Here is a 19996-nt window from a genome sequence, read left to right as displayed (position 1 = left end):
TACCACCTCCGCCCTCTTGCCTTGAGAAAGGCTCTCGATCCCTCGCCATCCAGCTCGTCCAGCAACGATGTTGTCCAGTCGGTGTCCACACAAAGAATGATCGTTACGGCAGCGGAGCGGGGATTTTTAAGCTGACTGGCTGGCTCGAGAATTACGCATGTGTGAGACTGCGACCAATGTTTCGTTCATTTTTTTTTCTTTTTCCTTTCCAATCGTGCTTCATTCTATTTTGCTGCTGCTCTGGTTGCCCGTTTTGGTCGGAACGATTTGAGGAGCACAAAATGGACCAATCAAAAATGGGCACATAGTGCATTTGGACAATGCTTGATATTTCACAATTATTCAATTATTTATCTCACGAAAAATGAAATGTTATTCGTTATGATAGATGCGTAGATATATTTCCTATCAATTGATGCAAAAACCTTTGCGATCTATTGAGAAATGCTCGAGTTATAAGCGTTCCAAATCTTGCATTTTTTCCTACTTGTTCAGTGCCTAGATTTCCATTTCACCCCCTATATCTTCCGGTTAGACGTAGTCCTACGTCAATAATTTCTAAACCTACAAAGGTCTTCAATTTAAATAAATCAACTCTATTCCGTTAGTGTGATGGTTAAAAATCCTACAAATATTTTATTTAGTTTCGTATATCATTTTTATAAACAATATATTTACTTTGAGTCTCTTCCACAGTCTAATCTTCACCTACTGCCCCTGATATTAAACTTTCTGTTACAAAGAATAAATTTAAATTTAAATTCTATTCAAATACATAAATTTGTGCATCCATCTCACCTTCAACTAATTCGTCAATTACATAAATTCAAATTAGATTGATTTCGATTGATCTTTTTACAATTTTTAATAACGTATGGCGTATAGCGATTCAATTTTTCTTTTACCATTTCAGTTCAATTATCTTTTCAAGGATTAGGAACCTATTATCTCCTATTTGTATCTTCATACCTATTGTGTGTCTCTGGCTTGAAAACGATATTTTCTTGCAGCATCTGGAACCGTTGTTTTGGAATAGAGCGCGCACGCAGATTACGTAACAACGGGGGTAAGTGGAAACCTGAAAATTTTTGCTTACAACAATTTAAACTCTGTTAGAAGGGTGTGTGAAAATGAATAAAACAAACTGTATTCACTTTCTTTTATTCTTTGATAATGAAAAATAAATTAATCAATTCAGTTAAGGAAATAAACAAAAATAAAGAGGATGTTTATTGCTTTTTTTCTTAGATGGCCCACCTCATACCCATACACATCTTTTGAAGTGTGGAAGGTTTACGAGCAGATATCTTCGATGATTTTTTTTTTCAATTCTGAGAGATTCCTTTTTATCTTGCTTCACTTCCGTGTATTCCATCTTTGTCTCTCAATCCAATACTCGTTGTGATACAAACACTTTGCATATATTTTTGAATTCACTTAAATTATTCGCCCGTTTTGCGGCTTCTGGAAGCTGGTTAAATAAATGGTAACCCTTGTAAAATAGGGAATTTTGTGTGCACGTCTTTTGAAAATTCTGCAATCTAAGATCTCCTGCTTGTCTTGTTTCGTAACAATGTACATCTCTTCCATACACTACCTAGCTTCTCAAGTATTGTGGAGCCATTCCTATCGTCACACGGTATACAAAAACTAATGCGTTAAACTCGATTCGTTGTCGAATAGACATCCATTGCAGACAGTTTAACATTCTTATCCTTGGTGTCAGCCGATCACAATAAAAATTAAACGCATCACCTTATTCTGGAGGATCTGCATCCTTCTCCTTTGTTGTTTCGTCGCGAGGAACAGAATGGAAGCACAATAATCAAAGTGAGGAGCGATTATTGATTTGCAGACCATAATTTTCGCATCTGTTGTCAGGAAACGATTGACTCTGCACAGTACACCAAACTTTTGGGTGGCCTTACGTATTGTATAGTTAATGTGCTCGTTAAAATTCAATTTTCCGTCCAACATAACTCCGAGATACTTCATTGACTCTACTCTCTGAATTTCCTCACCGTCAATTTGAATTGTTCTATCTATATTAGTACTCAACCGTGTAGTAACAACCATGAATTTTGTATTGGTAACGTTCAGCTTAAGCCTCCTCCATTTTAACCACTCCAAAAACATGTTCAGCTCATGATTCATTTTATTGAAGCAACGACAAACAGTACTGTATCGTCGGCAAAGAGATTGATTTCAGCTTCTTGCAGGATCAATTTCACATCGTTTATATACAATATAAACAACAATGGTCCAAGCACACTACCTTGTGGAACACCTAAGTTTACTTCTGCTGTTGGTGATATGCAACCGTTGTATTTTGTCACTTGTACACGATTTTCTAGATAGCTGTGAAACCAATCCAGCACGGTCCCACGGATACCGATGCGCTTCAGCACTCTTTTCAGCTTCTCCCAATCAATTGTTTCGAAGGCTCGTTTAAGATCTACAAAAACAGCAAGAATTATTTTTCCTTGCTCTATGTACTGCTTCCACTTTAAGAGTAATAAGTTCAAGGCTGATTCACAAGAGTGATGTTTCCTAAAACCGGATTGCTCTTCCAACAGGATTCCGGTACGTTCCACATATGCCATCAACTGTTCCTTCACAATCGTCTCTAAAACCTTTTCGTAAAGTGGTAAAATGTTTATCGGTCTATGGTCTTCTGGCCTAGTCGATTTAGGTATTTTTGGTATCGGGATCACCACTGTTTTCTTCCATGCTTCTGGGAACATGCCATGCTGAAGAGAGCCGTTTACAATTAGAAGTAGTTGGTTCGAAATTACATTGAATGAGTCAATCATTACTCGCTTCGTAATATTATCTACGCCACTACAATCCTTAAGATTTGTAACCGTTTGTTTAAGCTTCCACATACTGATCGGTTGGAAATTATCAAAGCAACTTTGTGCCTCTTCCTTTTCTTGTATTGTCGATGATGGCGATGGAATCATGTTACGGATTTCTTCAACGCTTTTCACGATTAAAGTATTCAGCAATCCAGCTGTTTCAGCTCCAGAACGCTTTACATCGAAAATAATTTCCATTGTTGCATTTCCTCCAGGTTTAATAAGTGATTTCAGACATTTCCATAGTTTTTTCGAATCTCCATTGCATCGTTCAATTTCACGCTGTACTGCTTTGTTTTTGGAAGCTCGAAGCTCCCGTACATAGACGTTGCGCAGTAATCTATACTGTATCAAATTACATAGGCTGCGGGTCCGTTTCCACGTGCGGTAGACTCTATCCCTTTCGGCTTTCACCCCTCGTAGGTCGGCTCCATACCAGCTCTGTGATCTGCCAAGCCTTAAATCGGCTGTTTCCGTCAATTGTTTTACCGCGGATACGAGTGAAACACTGAGTTGTTCAGCAGCATAATTAACCGAAACACTTGTTCTTGCTAGCGTCACATCAGCTCGTAGGATAGCTTGTAGACGTTCTCTCGAATAACGCTTCCAGGATACGATCTGTGTCTTTCGTTCAGGTAGATTTATTCTCGTCGTATTACCAACCTGATGCAGATGGTTTCATGATCAGAAATTTTCATGTCTTCTACGATTGTAGCTTCACATCCCACGTTGGAGAAAACAAGATCGATGATGGTGCTACTAATTTGCGCAACACGTGTTGGTTCAGAGACAAGTTGATTCATCCCCAGTGCCTCCACTACGTTTTTTAGCTCACGAGCATATCCTGATTCGTTCCATCTAATGTTGAAATCGCCAACAATGACATTTCTTTTTTCTTCGGTAAACACATCTTCAAGCCATCTTTCGAAACATTCAATAAAACCTGTGTGACTGCTACTGGATGAGTGATACACACCTCCGTAGATTCCAGCTAAACACGAGCCTATCACTTCAACTGCTAGGAACCAGTTATCACCAGCTGTGGTGTTCGAAATCGTTTTGTAGTTCAGTCGCTCATCCATGTAGATCACGACACCTCCGGTGTGAGCTGATCTTGATAAACAAGCTGAGAACTTGTATTTCGGAATCTCAAATTCCTCAAAGTCGCGATCTTGTGTCAGATGCGTTTCCGTCAGAATAACAATTTTCGGTTCAATTTGTTCGATCATCAGTTTAAACTCGTCAAAATGGCATCGCAATCTGGCTATGTTCAGGTACACAATATCACGGTGCATATGTGATTGCTATGTCGAGAAATCCACCATTTCGTTGCGCCTTTCCAGTTGTCTTATGTAGACAGGACATTTGCTGCTCCACGCAGAATGGTTAACATCCATGCTAAGCTTCCGCTCTATGCGTAATCTTTGCAGTTCACACATTTTTCTACCTCCGAATTGCATTTTTTCACATTGTGGTCTCCACTACAGATAGGACAAATCATCTCTTTTGCCTTGCAGTTAGCAGCTTTGTGATTGAAAGCACTACATTTATAGCATCTCATCACATCTAACCCATTCAGAACACGACAACGATCCAGTCCACAATTTAATTTTTGCTTCGCAAGTCTTCGAAATTAGGTCAAAAGATAAAAATTTACAGGCACTTGAGAATTCTTGCGAATGTATGTCCGAACCATTCTTCCGGTGGCTGTAAAATATTGAAAACATCCAATTAGCAATATTTACTTTTATGTATTCCACTTAACCCAATTACAAAAACTTGCGGGGCATGTGGAAAAAGGCCGATTTTTGTAGTAAAAATGCAATCTTTCGCATTTTGTATCGGTTAATACAAAAATAAGCATTTTTTATTACCTAGTAGTGAAATGTAGCCGGTTTTCCGAATTGCCGATGGTCAAAAATGTAGTTTTACTGACAGCGTAATCGACTCTGATCGCAGCTGCAGAAATGCGGATGTGAACAAAGCGATATTTTATATTTGATCCACTTACCCCCAAATTCCACTTGCCCCAGTCTACCTTGCATCGAAACGAGATCACACTTGAGCTAATGTACGTAAATCTGGTTCTTCAGAATCAGAACGAAGGTTTAATAATAAAAACAATACATTTGTTCGGCGGACAAGAAATTTTACGATGTGATGTGCTGTGGTTATCGGTGAGAACTCTGAGGTGCCCTTCTCGTAGCGCTTTCATCCCACTGTGAATACCGTTCTGAATCATATTTCAGACGCTCAAGGCATATGATGCAGAAAACAGATCTAAACTTTATGCACAGGTATTATTTGGTTGATATTTTCAATAAATTAGTTCAATGTGCTTTTAAGCGTTCTACTTTGGTACCTATTTGATTGAAAACATAAAAAAATAATCGAGTTAAATGCGTTTCAAATGAAGCGAATAAGAATCAAACTTCGGACACTAAATCAAATTTCGGACAGAATGAATTCAAATTTCGGACACTTTATTTTGTAATTTTTGGACGAAAATTACATTACCGTTCTGAATCATATTTCGGACGCTTAAGGCATTAGATGCAGAAAACAGAGCTAAACTGTATGCAGAAGTACTATTTGGTTGATATTTTTACTAAATTGGTTCAATGAGCTTTTAAGCTTTCTACTTTGGTGCCTATTTGATCAAAAACATAAACAATTATTGAATAAAAATGTTTCTCAATTGAAGCGGATAAGAATCAAATTTTGGACACTATTTATGAAAAAACTCAAATTTCGGACAGAGTAAATTCAAATTTCGGACACTCTGTTTGCGAGAAGAGTAGTGAATCAGATCTAATCTCAATGGGATGTAGAGTCATAGTAAATAAATAAAACACTCTGTTTGCATAACGGTTTCTTGTGGTTTTAAGCTCAACTTGTATTTCTGTACAATTACTAATGCAATAAAATGATCAAACATGAGAAAAATGAAGTGTTCGGGTATTTTGGTTATTGGTATATTTGAAGATGTTTTTTCCATTTTTTGAGTGAACGAATAATTGGTACCTTGATGGTGGTATCGGTTCTGAAGCAATTGCGTATCACAGAACGAATTCCTAAGAATATTTTGAAACATCAGGACAACACCTAAAGCATTACATAGGGGTTTTTGAAAATTCTAAAAAATCCGAAATGGCCAAATCGGTCGATTAATCCTGAGATATTGATACCACCAGCTGAAAAAACGTGGTTTCGAGAAAAACGCGTTTAAAAATTCGTACAACAATACTATATTCCTTAAGGTGATCTCATACTTTTGACTGTAACATTCCAACGAAATCGAATATCAAAAAATCGTTTTAGGACAAAATTTCCGAGGGCATAAGCTTCCCAAAAATGCAAAAAAAGAAAATTCGATTTTTTCGATCTTCCTGACCGGTGTCCCCTCTTAACCGCAGTAGAGCCTGTTTTGATTTTCATCTGTTTCATCTCAAATGCGCTCTCATCCATCCGCTTCCATCCGCCCACATCCGCTTTGCATGTTGGCCAACACTGATTCTGAGGATTTCCTGAGGATTTTGGATTTTAGGTTGCAGCAGTAAAGATAGATGATCCTGCTCGAATGACATCCAAAGCGTCTTCAACTTTGTCCTTGTTGTATTTACGTTTCGCATCCATAATAAACCTGAAAACACACATTGTAGTATCACCAATTTTAACTGTCCGAAATATGAATCGCAGGAAAAAAAAAATCGAATCAAATTTCGGACATTTTATTTTATAATTTTTTGAAGAACTTCATTATGTTTTATAATCAACTGTGAAACACTTACCAAGCAATAACAGTTAAATGATAACGATGATGATCAGGGATGAAACACGAGGGAAATAGTTCAATTCAAATAAACGGTTATATTCTACCTGCTCACGCTAAGCGAACGTCAAAAACAAACAATAATGAGTAGTGCTGTTAAATTTTTGCCTACTATGTTATAGTTTAAAAGTAAATTTAATATAAAATGATAGTGAAACCAAGGGGATAATCTAAAGAATCAATTGTGATATTAATTTCAGAGTTATATCATCAGGGCATTAAGCATTTCAAGATATTATTACAAAGTGTCCGAAATATGATGCTGTCCGAAATATGATTCAGAACGGTACACTTGATTATATTTTAAAGACAACTGCGAAACACTTGCCAAGCAATCACAGCAAACTGTTAACCATGATGAGAACTGGTGAAACACGGGAGAAATTTAAATATTTATGAACGGGTAAATTCTACGTGCTCAGGCTAAGGAAACGTCAAACACAAACGATAATGAGTAGTGTTGTAAGATTTCTGCCGATTATGTTATAATTCAAATGTAGTTCTCATGTGAAATGATAGTGAAACCAAGGGATTACTCTAAAGAAGCAATTGTGATATTAATTTTATAGTTATATCATCAGTGCATTGAGCATTTCAAGATATCAGAACAAAGTGTCCGAAATATGATGTTGTCCGAAATATGATTCAGAACGGTATATATTTTCCCAACAAATCTCTTCTGCGTTCTTGAAGTAGGAAAAAAAGAATCTGACAATTTAAGATGATGAAGGCAAAATAAAGCTATCGATTCACGATGCAAACCATCCCATAAAAACTTGTCATCAGATTTATTGAACTCATTCAAACCGACTTAATTCAAATTTATGTTCAATTATGAAAGTTGATAGTATCAACAAATTTGAAAGTCGTTTATTTTCCTTGCATTGTCCCGTTGCCAACAAACGGCGATCGAATCAAAATAACAATCGGAACAACTTGTAATGATTACAATTTAAATTTTCACAATACACTCTTCATTCATCAGCCGGTCTTCCCCCATTGTTCTCGTGTTATTTCCTTTCCATTAGAGATGCTGCTTCGAAGCAAAAGACGATATCCTGCAAATGCTATCTCGACCCAGTTTTGTTAACATTCAACTTCCACCATTCTCCCCACTGCAAAACGGTATGTGCGGAACGTTTTAATTTTTCCTCAGTTGGAAATGCTTCCCAGAGAAAACAAAGTTTAACGCTTCATCTTTCTGTGTCTCTGTGCCTCGGTTTTTGTGGTGGGGATGATTGCATGAGAATTTGCATGAATAGGGGAAACAATCCGGCTAGGTCATATTGAATGTGATTCTGTTCTCAGTGGAAGTTTAGAACAAATATTAAAGTGCGTTTATCAAGTATTCAATTGCTGCCCGGACCAAGCTTTTATCGAGGGAATAAATGAACAATTTTAATAATCTAACACATTTTCAATTTATCGCACTATCATCACGTTTTTCGCCTGTTGATCACATTTGATCACCTCAATGGTTACTTACTGGCTTCTACAGAAATTTTAGTAAAAAAATCTCATCTAAGTGACCCTCAAGTAGAGCTCAATCCTATTTCGAAATTCTTCCATGATGGTACTTATGTCTTTTGCCAGGGATTGTGTAGAGAAAATATTGAAAAAATCTATGAAGGAGTCTGTCGGTAGAAAGACCAGTTGTATATGCGCGATAGAATACTACTGACTACTTTTTTCTAATCCTAGAGCTTGGATTCCTAATTTTTTTCGGGCAATACACTTATTTCCTCAAATGAAGTGGTTCCTCAGACCCCTATAGACGAATTTCATGCCAACTCGACTGGTCGTTGGCAGCACCATCTCAGATACCAGTGAAACGTTGTGGATATTGAAATATTCGAAAAATAATTAGACTATATTTGGAAAAAGCCAATTTTTTTTTTCTTTATTTTTTACAAAAAATTATTACATAAAAACTATGATACCTACAAAATTCATGTCAAAGGAACTGTAGGATATTGTTTAAATTTTAACAAAAAAATACCAAAAATCTTTAAAAAAAAAATCGCTTAAGGGGGTATTCTAGTGTAGAGACACGAATTTCGGACGTTTTTTCGAACTCCGTAAAAATAAAACAAAGAATATTTTTACTATCCATTATATCATTATTCGTTTATCTATCTTTCAACAATAAAACAAAAATAGGACGGAAAAAAAATATTCATAATTAGAATAGTTACATGCTGGTGAAGTGAGGGTGTTCAAAAAAAAGTTGTGCCATGGCGTACACGATTCCAGTCCTTCTGGTTATCTGAAACAAAAAAATCGAACAGATTCTGAATCAGTAAAGATGTCGCTATGGCATGAACCTCGGACAAGTCAAAAACATGGGTTTTAACAAAATGGCGGCCGTTTGAAAACAAAAATGCTGTTTAAAACGTTTTTTTTTGCGTTTACCGATTTTTTAAAAATAGTAAAATTAAAAAGTTATAATTTTTTATTGGTTCATGCGATAGAGAGATGTATGCAGATTATTTTCATATAAATTTGACATAAATCGGTTCAGTAGAACTTGAGATATCGTGTACGCCAGTTAGAAAAAAACTAGTTCCGAGAGAAACGCGTTTGAAGTTCATTGTGATGGCCGTAACAGGTTAGATACCACATCATTAAGATGGCTCTAACTAAGTAAATAATAGGATTTTCGATAAGTCCTTTCTAGAGTATATTCTTGAATGCCTAAACTACAGAAATATGTTAAAAAAAAATTTCGATTTTTTCAGATTTCTAGACTAGAATACCCCCTTAAGAAAAAGTTATTTTAAAAATAAAAATTCATTTTTCTCAAAAACGTATTTTTTTGAATTTCCCAAAATATATATATGAATAGCCCTTACAATTTCCAACATGTCATCCATACATCGGAAGATGGGCACTTTTACAGGGAAAAAGTTTTTTGAACAACAACTTTTTTATGTTACAACTTATCCTAATTTTGTTTAAAGTCAAGATAGCGATATAGTTTAATCGAAAAAGTTTTAGATCTTGTTAAAATATAAACATTTGTCGAAGACGTCAACTTTCTATCTTTTATAGTTTTTAGAATATAAGTCATTTTTGTATGAAGACTCCTGAAAAAATAATGTTTTGCTCGAAACATTTTTGAGTGTAAATTCTCACGTTTGACATCTTCTTTACATGTTTCTAAATAGAGAAAAGGTAGCAGAGCATTTAAAATGCAATAATTTATACATAAAAATGTAACAAATTTAACATTAATAAAAATTTTTCAAAAAAAAAAAAAAAAATTAAATGTTTTTGTTCGGAAAACTTTTTCCATGTAAATGTGCCCATCATCAGATTTATGGAAAACTTGTTGGAAATTTTGGAGGCTATTTATATCAATTTTTTTCAGAATTTTAAAAGCATATATTTTCGAGAAATATTTTTATTAATTTTTTTTTCAATGAAAATTTTTTCCAAAAAATTCTTTGATAATTTTTAATGAAAACCAAAATAATTTCCTACATTTCATTCTTTAACTTAAATTTTGTAAGTTCGAGAGTTTTTTTGTAGCTTTTTCTTAAATTTGGGTTTTTCCAACATTTTTTTCGAAAAATTTTAATTTAAAAACTATTTGATCTATAAAAAGTTGGTCAGAGAATGAAATGTAGGAAATTACTTTTTCCCCCCTGTTGTGTGTGAACCACTGCGCCCATTATTTTGAACTATTGTGGTATACCCCTTTCTTATACTACACTTCAAGCTTATCTACTACTTATTGATGAAGGAGTAGACTGAAAGCTATAGCGTGATAGGTGCCAATCAGGAATAATCTGTTTGATAAAATTTGTAATCCTGATCAGCGACGCAGACCAAATTTCTTTGGGCTCCAGAATAGCTTTATCAAGGTGTTGAAGTCTGCGTCTAGTTAGAGCTCCGCAGTTACAGAGCAAATGTTCCGAGTTTTGCAACCATTCTATTGGCTGTCAGGAAATGACTTGGGTTTTGTTAAAAAATTATCAAAGATTTTTTTGGAATAAAATTTTATTGAAAAAAAAAACTTAAATTAAAATTCTTTTTTCTCGAAAACATATGCTTTAAAATTCTGAAAAAATATATATAAAACCCCCCTAAAATTTCCAACAAGTTTTCCATACAATGGACGATGAGCACATTTAAATGGAAAAAGTATTTTGAGCAACAATTTTTTAATTTTTTTCTTTGAAAAAATACTAATAATGTTTAATTCGTAACATTTTTATGTATAAATTATCGTAATTTACATGCTCTGCAAACTTTTCTCTATTTCGAAACATATCAAGAATGTGTCAAACGTGAGAATTAGCACACAAAAATGTTACGAGCGAAACATTATTTTTTTCAGGAGTCTTCATACAAAAATGACTTATATTTCAAAAACTATAAAAGATAGAAAGTTGACGTTGTTTGCGCTGATACGAAGTCTTAAACATCCCTAGCCAACGAGATCCACAACAGCGAAACAGCAATAGCTCACACAGTGAGTCTCTTGGGAGAGCATAATTTTTGACGTAGGACTACGTCTAACCGGAAGATATAGGGGGTGAAATGAAAATCTAGGCACGGAACAAGTAGGAAAAAATGCAAGATTTGGAACGCTTATAACTCGAGCATTTCTCAATAGATCGCAAAGGTTTTTGCATCAATTGAACGGAAATATATCTACGCATCTATCATAACGAATAACATTTCATTTTTCTTGAGATAAATAATTGAATAATTGTGAAATATCAAGCATTGTCCAAATGCAATATGTGCCCATTTTTGATTGGTCCATTTTGTGCTCCTCAAATCGTACCGACCAAAACGGGCAATCAGAGCAGCAGCGAAATACAACGAAGCACGATTGGAAAGGAAAAAGAAAAAATATAAACGAAACATTGGTCGCAGTCTCACACATGCGTAATTCTCGAGCCAGCCATTCAGCTTAAAAATCCCCGCTCCGCTGCCATAACGATCATTCTCATCCAAACCGTACACCACATCGTTTCGCAACACATCACATCAACAAACCAACACAAGCAGCCATGTCTGGACATGACAAAGGAGGAAAAGTGAAGAGAAAGGCAAAATCCCGCTCGAACCGTGTTGGTTTGCAATTCCCCATAGGTGTATTCGCCAATTGCTCCGCAAGGGTAGCTCGGCCGAGCGCGTTAGTCCCAGTGCACCAGTCCACCTAGTCGGCGTTATATAGTTTCGGCCGCCGAAGTGATTGAGTTAGCTGGCAAAGCTGCTCGCAACGATAAGAAAACCCACATTCAGAACAGACCATATTAGGTTCGGTGGACAACAACAGGCAGTTGCAGCGAGTGGCGAGTGGCAAACGCAATCGCAAAACGGCAGCAGGTAGAAGAAGGAAAAAATTTGTTTATACAGACAACAAAGCAAAGGTAGCAAAACCAGCCACCGTAAAACACGGCGTTTTTCAGGGCCATTAAACCTTTCAAAGAAGAGTTATTAAAAGTTTTTCACAATACCAATGCATTCTAAAGTGACATAATATGACATATAATATAAACTGATTTATTTTGTTTATGCTTGTTTTTGAACTTATTGGTGGTTGGGGTCTTTTAAATTGATCATTCAGTTTTCACAAACCCATGCTTGGTTTCCGAATTAAAAGTGGCTTCAAATTACAACACATTGTATACAGGATGGCATTAACTAATTTTCTCGGTAGCAAGAACTGCCTTCTTTGGTTGATAACTGATGTTGAAAATTGACTGACGTTACATCTGCATTGTATAGAAAAATAACTAAGGAGCAACATGATGAGCTATGTATTTCCTGCTGCTCTGTTCGTTTTTTAAAGGACTTTAATCCGAAGGTCATCCGTCCCTGTATTTACTGTTGGTTTGTCAGAACGCTTATAGCTCGTTTGTTTTTCGACAGATCGTAGACTTCGTCTCCAAAAGCTCAGTTCTTTTTCATTTTTATTTACTTTGTTTGCGGAGACTACAAATCTTACAATTCATTCGTCTCCGAAACCACAGTTTAAGGTACGCTAATGTGCTCACTAGTGAAATATATGATAGTGAATGAGCTGATGACCACCTATGCATTCCCTATCACAGCCATCATTTTGATTGTACGATATGTGCAAACGCCGAAAGATGCTATATTTAGCAAAAGCTGTCCCCTTTGTATAGTCCTACGTCACTCCGGTTATGTCCCCGACATTACCAACCCGTCTTTTATCGATTGCTTTGTATCGCTCTTTCGCTAGAGACAGACCAAAACAGTTGATTGTAGACAGGATAGGACAGAGAACAGAATCTGACTCAGAAATATACGGTCGGAAAAAATCTGAATAAATGTGTGAAACCGCAAAAATTACATCCACACGCGAAATCTTGTTTGATTTTCGGTTTTTGTTTTCCTTTTCCGCTTTTGATCAGTATTTATTGTCATTTTTTTTTTCATTAACTAGAATAGCATCTAGAAGAGGCTCTCATTACCACAAATTTGAAATACATAACGTAACTATACAAATAAGGCGCCTGTCCATCTCACCCCCACTGTCCGTTCTACCCGCACCACCCCTGCATGGCATGACTTCTGGAAATGTTGTTGCCATGTCCATTCTTGCACCGCTCAGAGAATCACGATGCGTCGAAGCGCGATGCATATATAAGAGAAGAATAGAAGCTACAACATTCAGTTAGGGTGATTCAGGAAAGGATTTAAGAACTTCGAAACAGAGAATTTTGTTCTAAACTCCGCCAAATTCTTCCACATTCGAAGCCTTTCTGGACACCGACAAAAATTCTCAAAAAGAGCCCTACCCTTTCTGTTCTATTATGAAAATTAAGACGATCAAAGATGTAAAGCATTAGCTGGCAAATTGAAATGTATAGAACATTAATCAAAAACGTATTAGAAATAAACATTAATTTATGCACTCCGGTCAGCATGATGTGTTGACGTTGAGAGTTTATTTGGGTATGTTGTTGCTATGCCCATCGAAACGCGATGCATATACACTGCGTTTCATAACTGTAGAACCACTAAATTTTATCTGAGTTTTCAGAGATATGTGAGAAGTCGGTTGTATTGAAGTACATAGTGTAAGATATCTTCATTTATAAGACTGGCCATTTGAACTTTATTGTTTTGTCCAGCCGCGAAACATTAAAAAACTAAAATTCCAGTGTTTCATAACTATAGAACCAGACGGAAAAACTTTCATTCCTTTATAAAATTAACGTCAATTTCACATGAGTTAAAATAAGTTTCTAATTCGTAGGTCATCTTTAGTTCTCAAACGGTTCAAATGAAGGATATTTGGCTCAAGGAGAATGGTGAAGTCGCCGTGAGGTGCGGAACAAATGACCTTGCACTGAATCTTGTCAAGTTGTTGCTGCGTTCTCGGGAAAATACAGCGTGGAAATACAAAAACCACTCAAGCCTAGAATTAGAATCATCGGTTTCTCTGAGGATATGAGTGAGGAAGCTGTACTGATAAACATGAAGAAGCAGAACAGTTTAGATTATCAGTGTGAAACAGATGCCCGTGGTTATGATATTCTGATGAAACTTCAACGCGTAAACCTGGGATAGGGAAGGTGTATAGTAATCGACAAAACTGATGCAGCGTTCTGCCCGAAATGTGCCGGCCATTACATGGCAGAAGAGTGTAAAGCAGACTTTGTAAAGTGCATTAACTTCCATCTGGAAAATGCCAAACGAGCCACAGGCATACTACTTAATATTGCCCATGCTGCCTGGAGTAAGGAATGTCCACTCGACTTTTCAAGCTAGCAATCCATGAATGAAACAACCGGCGAGGGTTCACTGTCATCGATGGATATGAATCACCAGCTTGAAGACTCAGCTGGTCCAGGTTTATTCTTGACCAGTATATGTCCATCCGAAGCGAAAAAAGATTTTGCACCTGTTCTCAGAGGAATTCAACCATTCTAGCTTCTACCGGAAAACTCAATTGACCTGCCTTCACTGATTGATGTAAAATTCCAGCTTGATGACTCGACTGGTTCAGGTAAAAATTCGACCAGCGACCAGCGACTGGTTCAGGTAAAAAATTGTTCAGCCGAAGCTTTGATAGTATTGCACCTGCCCTCAGAGAAACTCAACCATTTCGGATGCTATCGAAGGACTCGCTTGCTGCTGACCACGCACGTAATGCTTCAGTACCAGACACACCCCTCCACATATATTATCAGAACGTGCGAGGATTACAGACGAAGATTGACGAATTCTTCATCGCGGCATCGGACAATGAGTATAACGTCATCGTTTTAACCGAATCTTGGTTGCATGATGTCATCATGTCTGCTCAGCTATTCGGTCATTATTATAGTGTGTATTCAACTCTTCTTTGTGCACTGCTTCTGTTGAAACTGGTCTCGAACATTTTTGGGTAAACTTTGACTGCAATGACCAAAATGTTTGCCTTGACGTCGTGTACATCCCCCCTGATCAGGCGAGATGTAGTTCCACTATCGAGAGTCATATCAGCTATCTCTGCGATTGTGTCATCGCACGATATGCGCACCGTGCATCTCCTGTTCGGGGATTTTAACCTGACTGATGTTGGCACACAACACCTTCCCTTGAACGCTGGGATGGGCAACAAGAATGATGTAATGCATTATCGCGGCGTGACGTCACTATGTGCAGTATCCAATTTATTTGAAATTCTGATAAGCAATGAATTGTTTCGAATTGCAAAGTCATATATTTCCCAAGGCCAACATGGTTTTATTCCCGGGGAGGTCTACAGCTACGAACTTAGCACAATTTGAAATCCATGGAACAGGGAGGGCAAGTCGATGTGGTGTACACGGATCTAAAATCTGCGTTTGACAGAGTGAACCATAAAATCCTTCTGTCCAAACTAGACAGATGGAATCATACTTGACAAACCGTCAACTTAACGTTAGGTTAGGGATTACCGAATCTACACCGTTTTCTAACCTCTCCGGTGGGCCTTTATTGCTCTCCTTGTTCTTCAATGATCTCTGCTATGCCGTGCCCCAGGGATTTCGAATCGTATATGTTGATGACTTCAAAATATTTTGGCACGTGAAGTCTGTCGATGACTGCAGGATGTTGCAAACGGTCATAGACATTTTTGCGAGTTGGTGCAGGCGAAACTGTCTGATCATAAGCGTGAAGAAGTGCACAGTCATCTCATTCACTAGGAAGAAACCCCCTATCATCTGGACCTACCGCATAGGGAACGAGCCATTGGAAAGGACACGCGTTGTGAAGGACCTCGGTGTAATGTTGGACTCAGAGCCGAACTTCCGTGAACATTATGACTATGTCATCAACAAAGCCAACCGAAACTTAGGGTTCATCTTCCGGATCTCCGCCGAATTCCGTGAGCCATACTGCTTAAGATCTCTGTATTTTAGTTTAGTTCGGTCAACATTGGAAACAGCGGTTGTAGTATGGAGCCCCTTTCGCAGGGTATGGATCGATAGGATTGGGAGAATAGAATCAAAGTTTCTGAGGTACGCATTGAGATTTCTGCCTTGGCAAAATCCAAATGAGCTCCCATCATATGAAAGCCGATGTCGTCTGCTGGGGATAGATACACTGGAGAAGAGACGGAACATAATTAAAGCCACATTCGTCGGAAAACTTCTCCATGGTGAGATAGATTGATTTGAAGAGCTTAAACGAGCAGTATTCTCTGCGTAGAACAAGATACGCACTACAACATGGCACATCTTGGTCGAAACCATCCGAATGGGTTATTTGAACTGATTGAGAACTAAAGATGAACTGTGAATTAGAAAATTATCGAAATTCATGTAAAATTGGCGTTAATGTTGTAAAGGAGTGAGATTTTTTCCATCTGTTTTTATAGTTATGAAACATTGGAATTTTAGATTTTGTAATATTGCTTGCCTGGAAACAACAATAAAGTTCAAACGGCCAGTCTTAAAAATGAAGATAGTTATTGTATTCTACACTATATACTTCAATGCAACCGACTTCTTACATATCTCTGAAAACTCAGAAAAATGGAGTGATTCTATATATATATATGAAACGCAGTGTATGTGGCAACCCTGGTGCAAACTATGTGAATATTCATCTTAAAGTAGGGCGCAAGTGAAAAACTTTTCGTCTCAATCTAGGTAATACGCAGTCAATCAAATTTATTTTTCAAGTGCATTGCACATGAAAAAAACTTGCAACCTTTTTTCCCATGCTTCCATGCCTGTTTCTCCGTCAAAGGAAAAAACGACTTTGTGACTCTGACTTTGATCATTTACGTTTTTGGTCAATTAGAAGTACAATTGGATTGAAATTAAGTTTAGAACGCCTCAATAATACTGAAATTTGAGTTTCTGTTAAAATATCAGTTGGACATTTATAATTTTGAACGCTAGCATTGATTTAAGAAAAAAAATCTAGTTCGTTCATTTAATCTGATTTTTTTACTTTATCATACAATATTGACAGATATCCAAACACTGATAATTTTGATCTCTTTCAGAAATGTATTTTTGACGTAGAACTACGTCTTTCAGTAAGGGTGCCAAATCAGAAAACAGGTCACGTTTTTATGAAATAAAGTTAACGTTAATAACTATTTTCACTGTGAACGAATTCTCTAAGATTTGTTTGATACGCTATACATTACAATTCGCTAATCTCTAAACGGTTTAAATTTGTTTAAATATTCGTTGTTTATTTGGAGCAGGGAAAAACCCATTTTAGTGTGCTTAAAGCTTTTTTTTTCTAAAATAGGCATAAAACCTGCTCATTTTGCGTCAACAGAAAATACAGTCCAAATGACACAATTCTAATCCTAACAAGAATACGACTTAGTCTAACCTGAAACTAGGTTAGTATATCCAGCACTCTATGGAACCTACTCTTATTGACGCAACGAGACAAGTGATAGTCAAAAACATGAAAACAACGGTTGAACACACGACACATACTACTAACGGGTGTTAAATAAAACATGAGAATTTTTTCAATACCTTTCAGTAACTCAAATAAAGAGCGTAAAATTTTCTTTCTTCAAGAACATTTCTCTTTGGGCTCCCTAGAAACAGTAGGCGTGTTTGGTTTTGCTAGTTTGAATTTAGTTAAAGCAAAGATGGCGTCGAAACAGCACGTGCTCCGCGAACGCATTGTACGGTTCTACGAAACGCATTTCCAGCAAGGAAAAAAGTTCACGGTGGCACATTTTAAGGAAGAAAATGTACCTGTCAGTACGGTATATCGTATCCTGGGTTCCCTGAACGTAGAGCGGAAGGTCGGAAGTGGTCGTCCGGTGACGATAATGACGAAGCAGAGGAAGACATCGTTAAAGAAGCTGTTTGACAACAAGGACGCAACCAGCCTGCGTGACGCCGGTCGGAAATATGGCTGCTCCCACGTATTGATCCATCGGACCCTCAAGATGGAAGTAATCGTCTGCAGGAAGAAGACGATGTCGCCTGAGTACACGGAGGAGCAGATTGAGACGGTTAAATCACAGTGTCGGTGGATGACCAAAAAATACCGCGGGACGTCTTTCGTTCTGGACGACGAAAGCTATTTTCCGCTGTCCAAAACGCATATTCCAGGAAATGATAATTACTACTCCAGCGACAAGTCATCCAGACCGCCTGAAGTGAAATACAAGTTCAAGCACAAGTTTGAAAAAAAAGGTTATGTTTTTTTTTTATCCCATTTATTTATTTGAGGCTCATTAGCATTTTAGCTGTAACAGAGCCGAATTTTAATCGTGTACATGTCACATGATTATCATATCTATAATTAGCACATTACACACAGTTGCCATTCGCCAGTATTCCTTCTATACCATTACATATGGTACATTCACACAATAGCCATTTAGGCGTAAGAGTTTTCTATCTGTTCTTCCATTATCCAGTTAGACTGGACAGCGGAGACAGTTGATATGATCATTGTTGAGTTATTTATTGAACAGCAGCCCGATGTGTCTTGCAGAGCAGAGCAGTTGTATGGATGAATCGATCTTATTTCGACCGTGGATCGATCTCCATCGCTGATGATTGTTGCGTGGACGTAGCTATTTTGTAACAACACAAAGATGGTCAATGAGGGCCCTGAGTTTTGAACTCACGATCGATCGCTTACTAAGCGAACGCGCAACCATTGTGGCTACGGAGACCCCCGAGGTTATGTTGTACATCGCCATTTCCAACCGGGGCATTTCAAAGTCTTGGTTTAACCCGAGCGGTCTGGCAATCAACCAACAAATCTATCGAGAAGAGTGCCTCGATAAAATCCTGCTGCCGTTCCTGAACGAGCATCACGCGGATGGGAAGTACGTCCTCTGGCCGGACAAGGCGTCTTCCCATTACGCCAAGAAGACGCTGGCGTATCTTGAGGAGAAAAAGATACCGTTCGTGCCGAAAGATCGTAACCCAACAAACTTGCCCCAGTGCCGCCCAATAGAGGATTTCTTTGGCTCACTCAGTGCCCTAGTGTATAAAAACAATGGGAGGGCAGGGACACGAAGCAACTGACTACAAGAATCCGGAATTGTATCCGGAAAATGGACGTAAGTGCCGTACAACGTTCTTGTGAGAGCATCGCGATAAAGTTGCGTCGAACAGCAGACCACGGCCCTTACTCAAACATTCATTGACATTTTTTTTGAAGAAAATACATTATGTTATTAATAAAAAATACTGAAATCGATGAAAAAAAAAATTTTTTTATGTGATTGAAAAAATTCTCATTTTTTATTTAACACCCGTTAATAGGCTCATTATAGTCATAATTGGTACGAAATGTACGAATTTACGAATTCGGAGGAAGCCATGGTTTCTCAGAGTACGACGAAGAATATTCATGTTGAATTCATTTAGCACAGCAGGGCAGTCTATTTGAGACTGAACAACATCTGCGACGAAAGCAACCTTCTCTATGTTCCGTCCATTTTCGAGAAGCTCTAGATCGATTAATCGACAACGATCTTTGTAGCTGGGTAGGTTGAAGGGATTGTTCCAAGGCAACCGTCGCAGAGCAAAGCGGACAAACTTACGTTGTATTGCTTCTATTTGTTGTATGTTGTTTCGATAGTACGGAGCCCATACAACAACAGCATACTCCGAAATAGATCGGACTAACGAACAAAAAACGAAAAAAAAACAATACAATACTTTTAGACAGTGTCAGTGACAGTGAAGTCTGAGAACTTCTTAGCAGCTCGGAAAATGAAGCCCAAGCACTTCGAAGCTTTGGAAGTAATGTAAGCAATATGGTCTTTAAAATAGAGCTTTGAATCTAAAAGCACGCCCAAATCCTTAACCTCATCCTCCCGATTAAGAATTGTATCGGCAAT

The 19996-nt window shown here is 37.5% G+C and overlaps 2 protein-coding genes across 25 annotated transcripts in view; one reads left to right on the top strand and one right to left on the bottom strand.

The window, feature by feature from the left end:
- LOC129767080 (uncharacterized) overlaps positions 1-4153 on the bottom strand; it is a 38871-nt gene extending 34718 nt beyond the window's left edge. Inside the window, exons 1-4 of the mRNA XM_055767698.1 lie at positions 3587-4153; positions 2796-3521; positions 2558-2750; positions 2276-2455 (exon numbers count right to left, since the gene is read on the bottom strand). Coding sequence (XP_055623673.1) covers positions 2276-2455; positions 2558-2750; positions 2796-3521; positions 3587-4153 — 1666 coding nt within the window. The remainder of the gene's footprint in view (positions 1-2275; positions 2456-2557; positions 2751-2795; positions 3522-3586) is intronic.
- The window catches only part of LOC129771300 (potassium voltage-gated channel subfamily KQT member 1), a 1095885-nt gene that overhangs the window by 36809 nt on the left and 1039080 nt on the right, over positions 1-19996 (top strand). The window lies entirely within an intron of this gene.

This window comes from Toxorhynchites rutilus, chromosome 2, assembly GCF_029784135.1.
Source record: "Toxorhynchites rutilus septentrionalis strain SRP chromosome 2, ASM2978413v1, whole genome shotgun sequence".
Lineage (NCBI taxonomy): Eukaryota > Metazoa > Arthropoda > Insecta > Diptera > Culicidae > Toxorhynchites > Toxorhynchites rutilus.
Note: the sequence above shows the minus strand (reverse complement) of the source record. Positions and strands in the feature narration are given on the sequence as shown.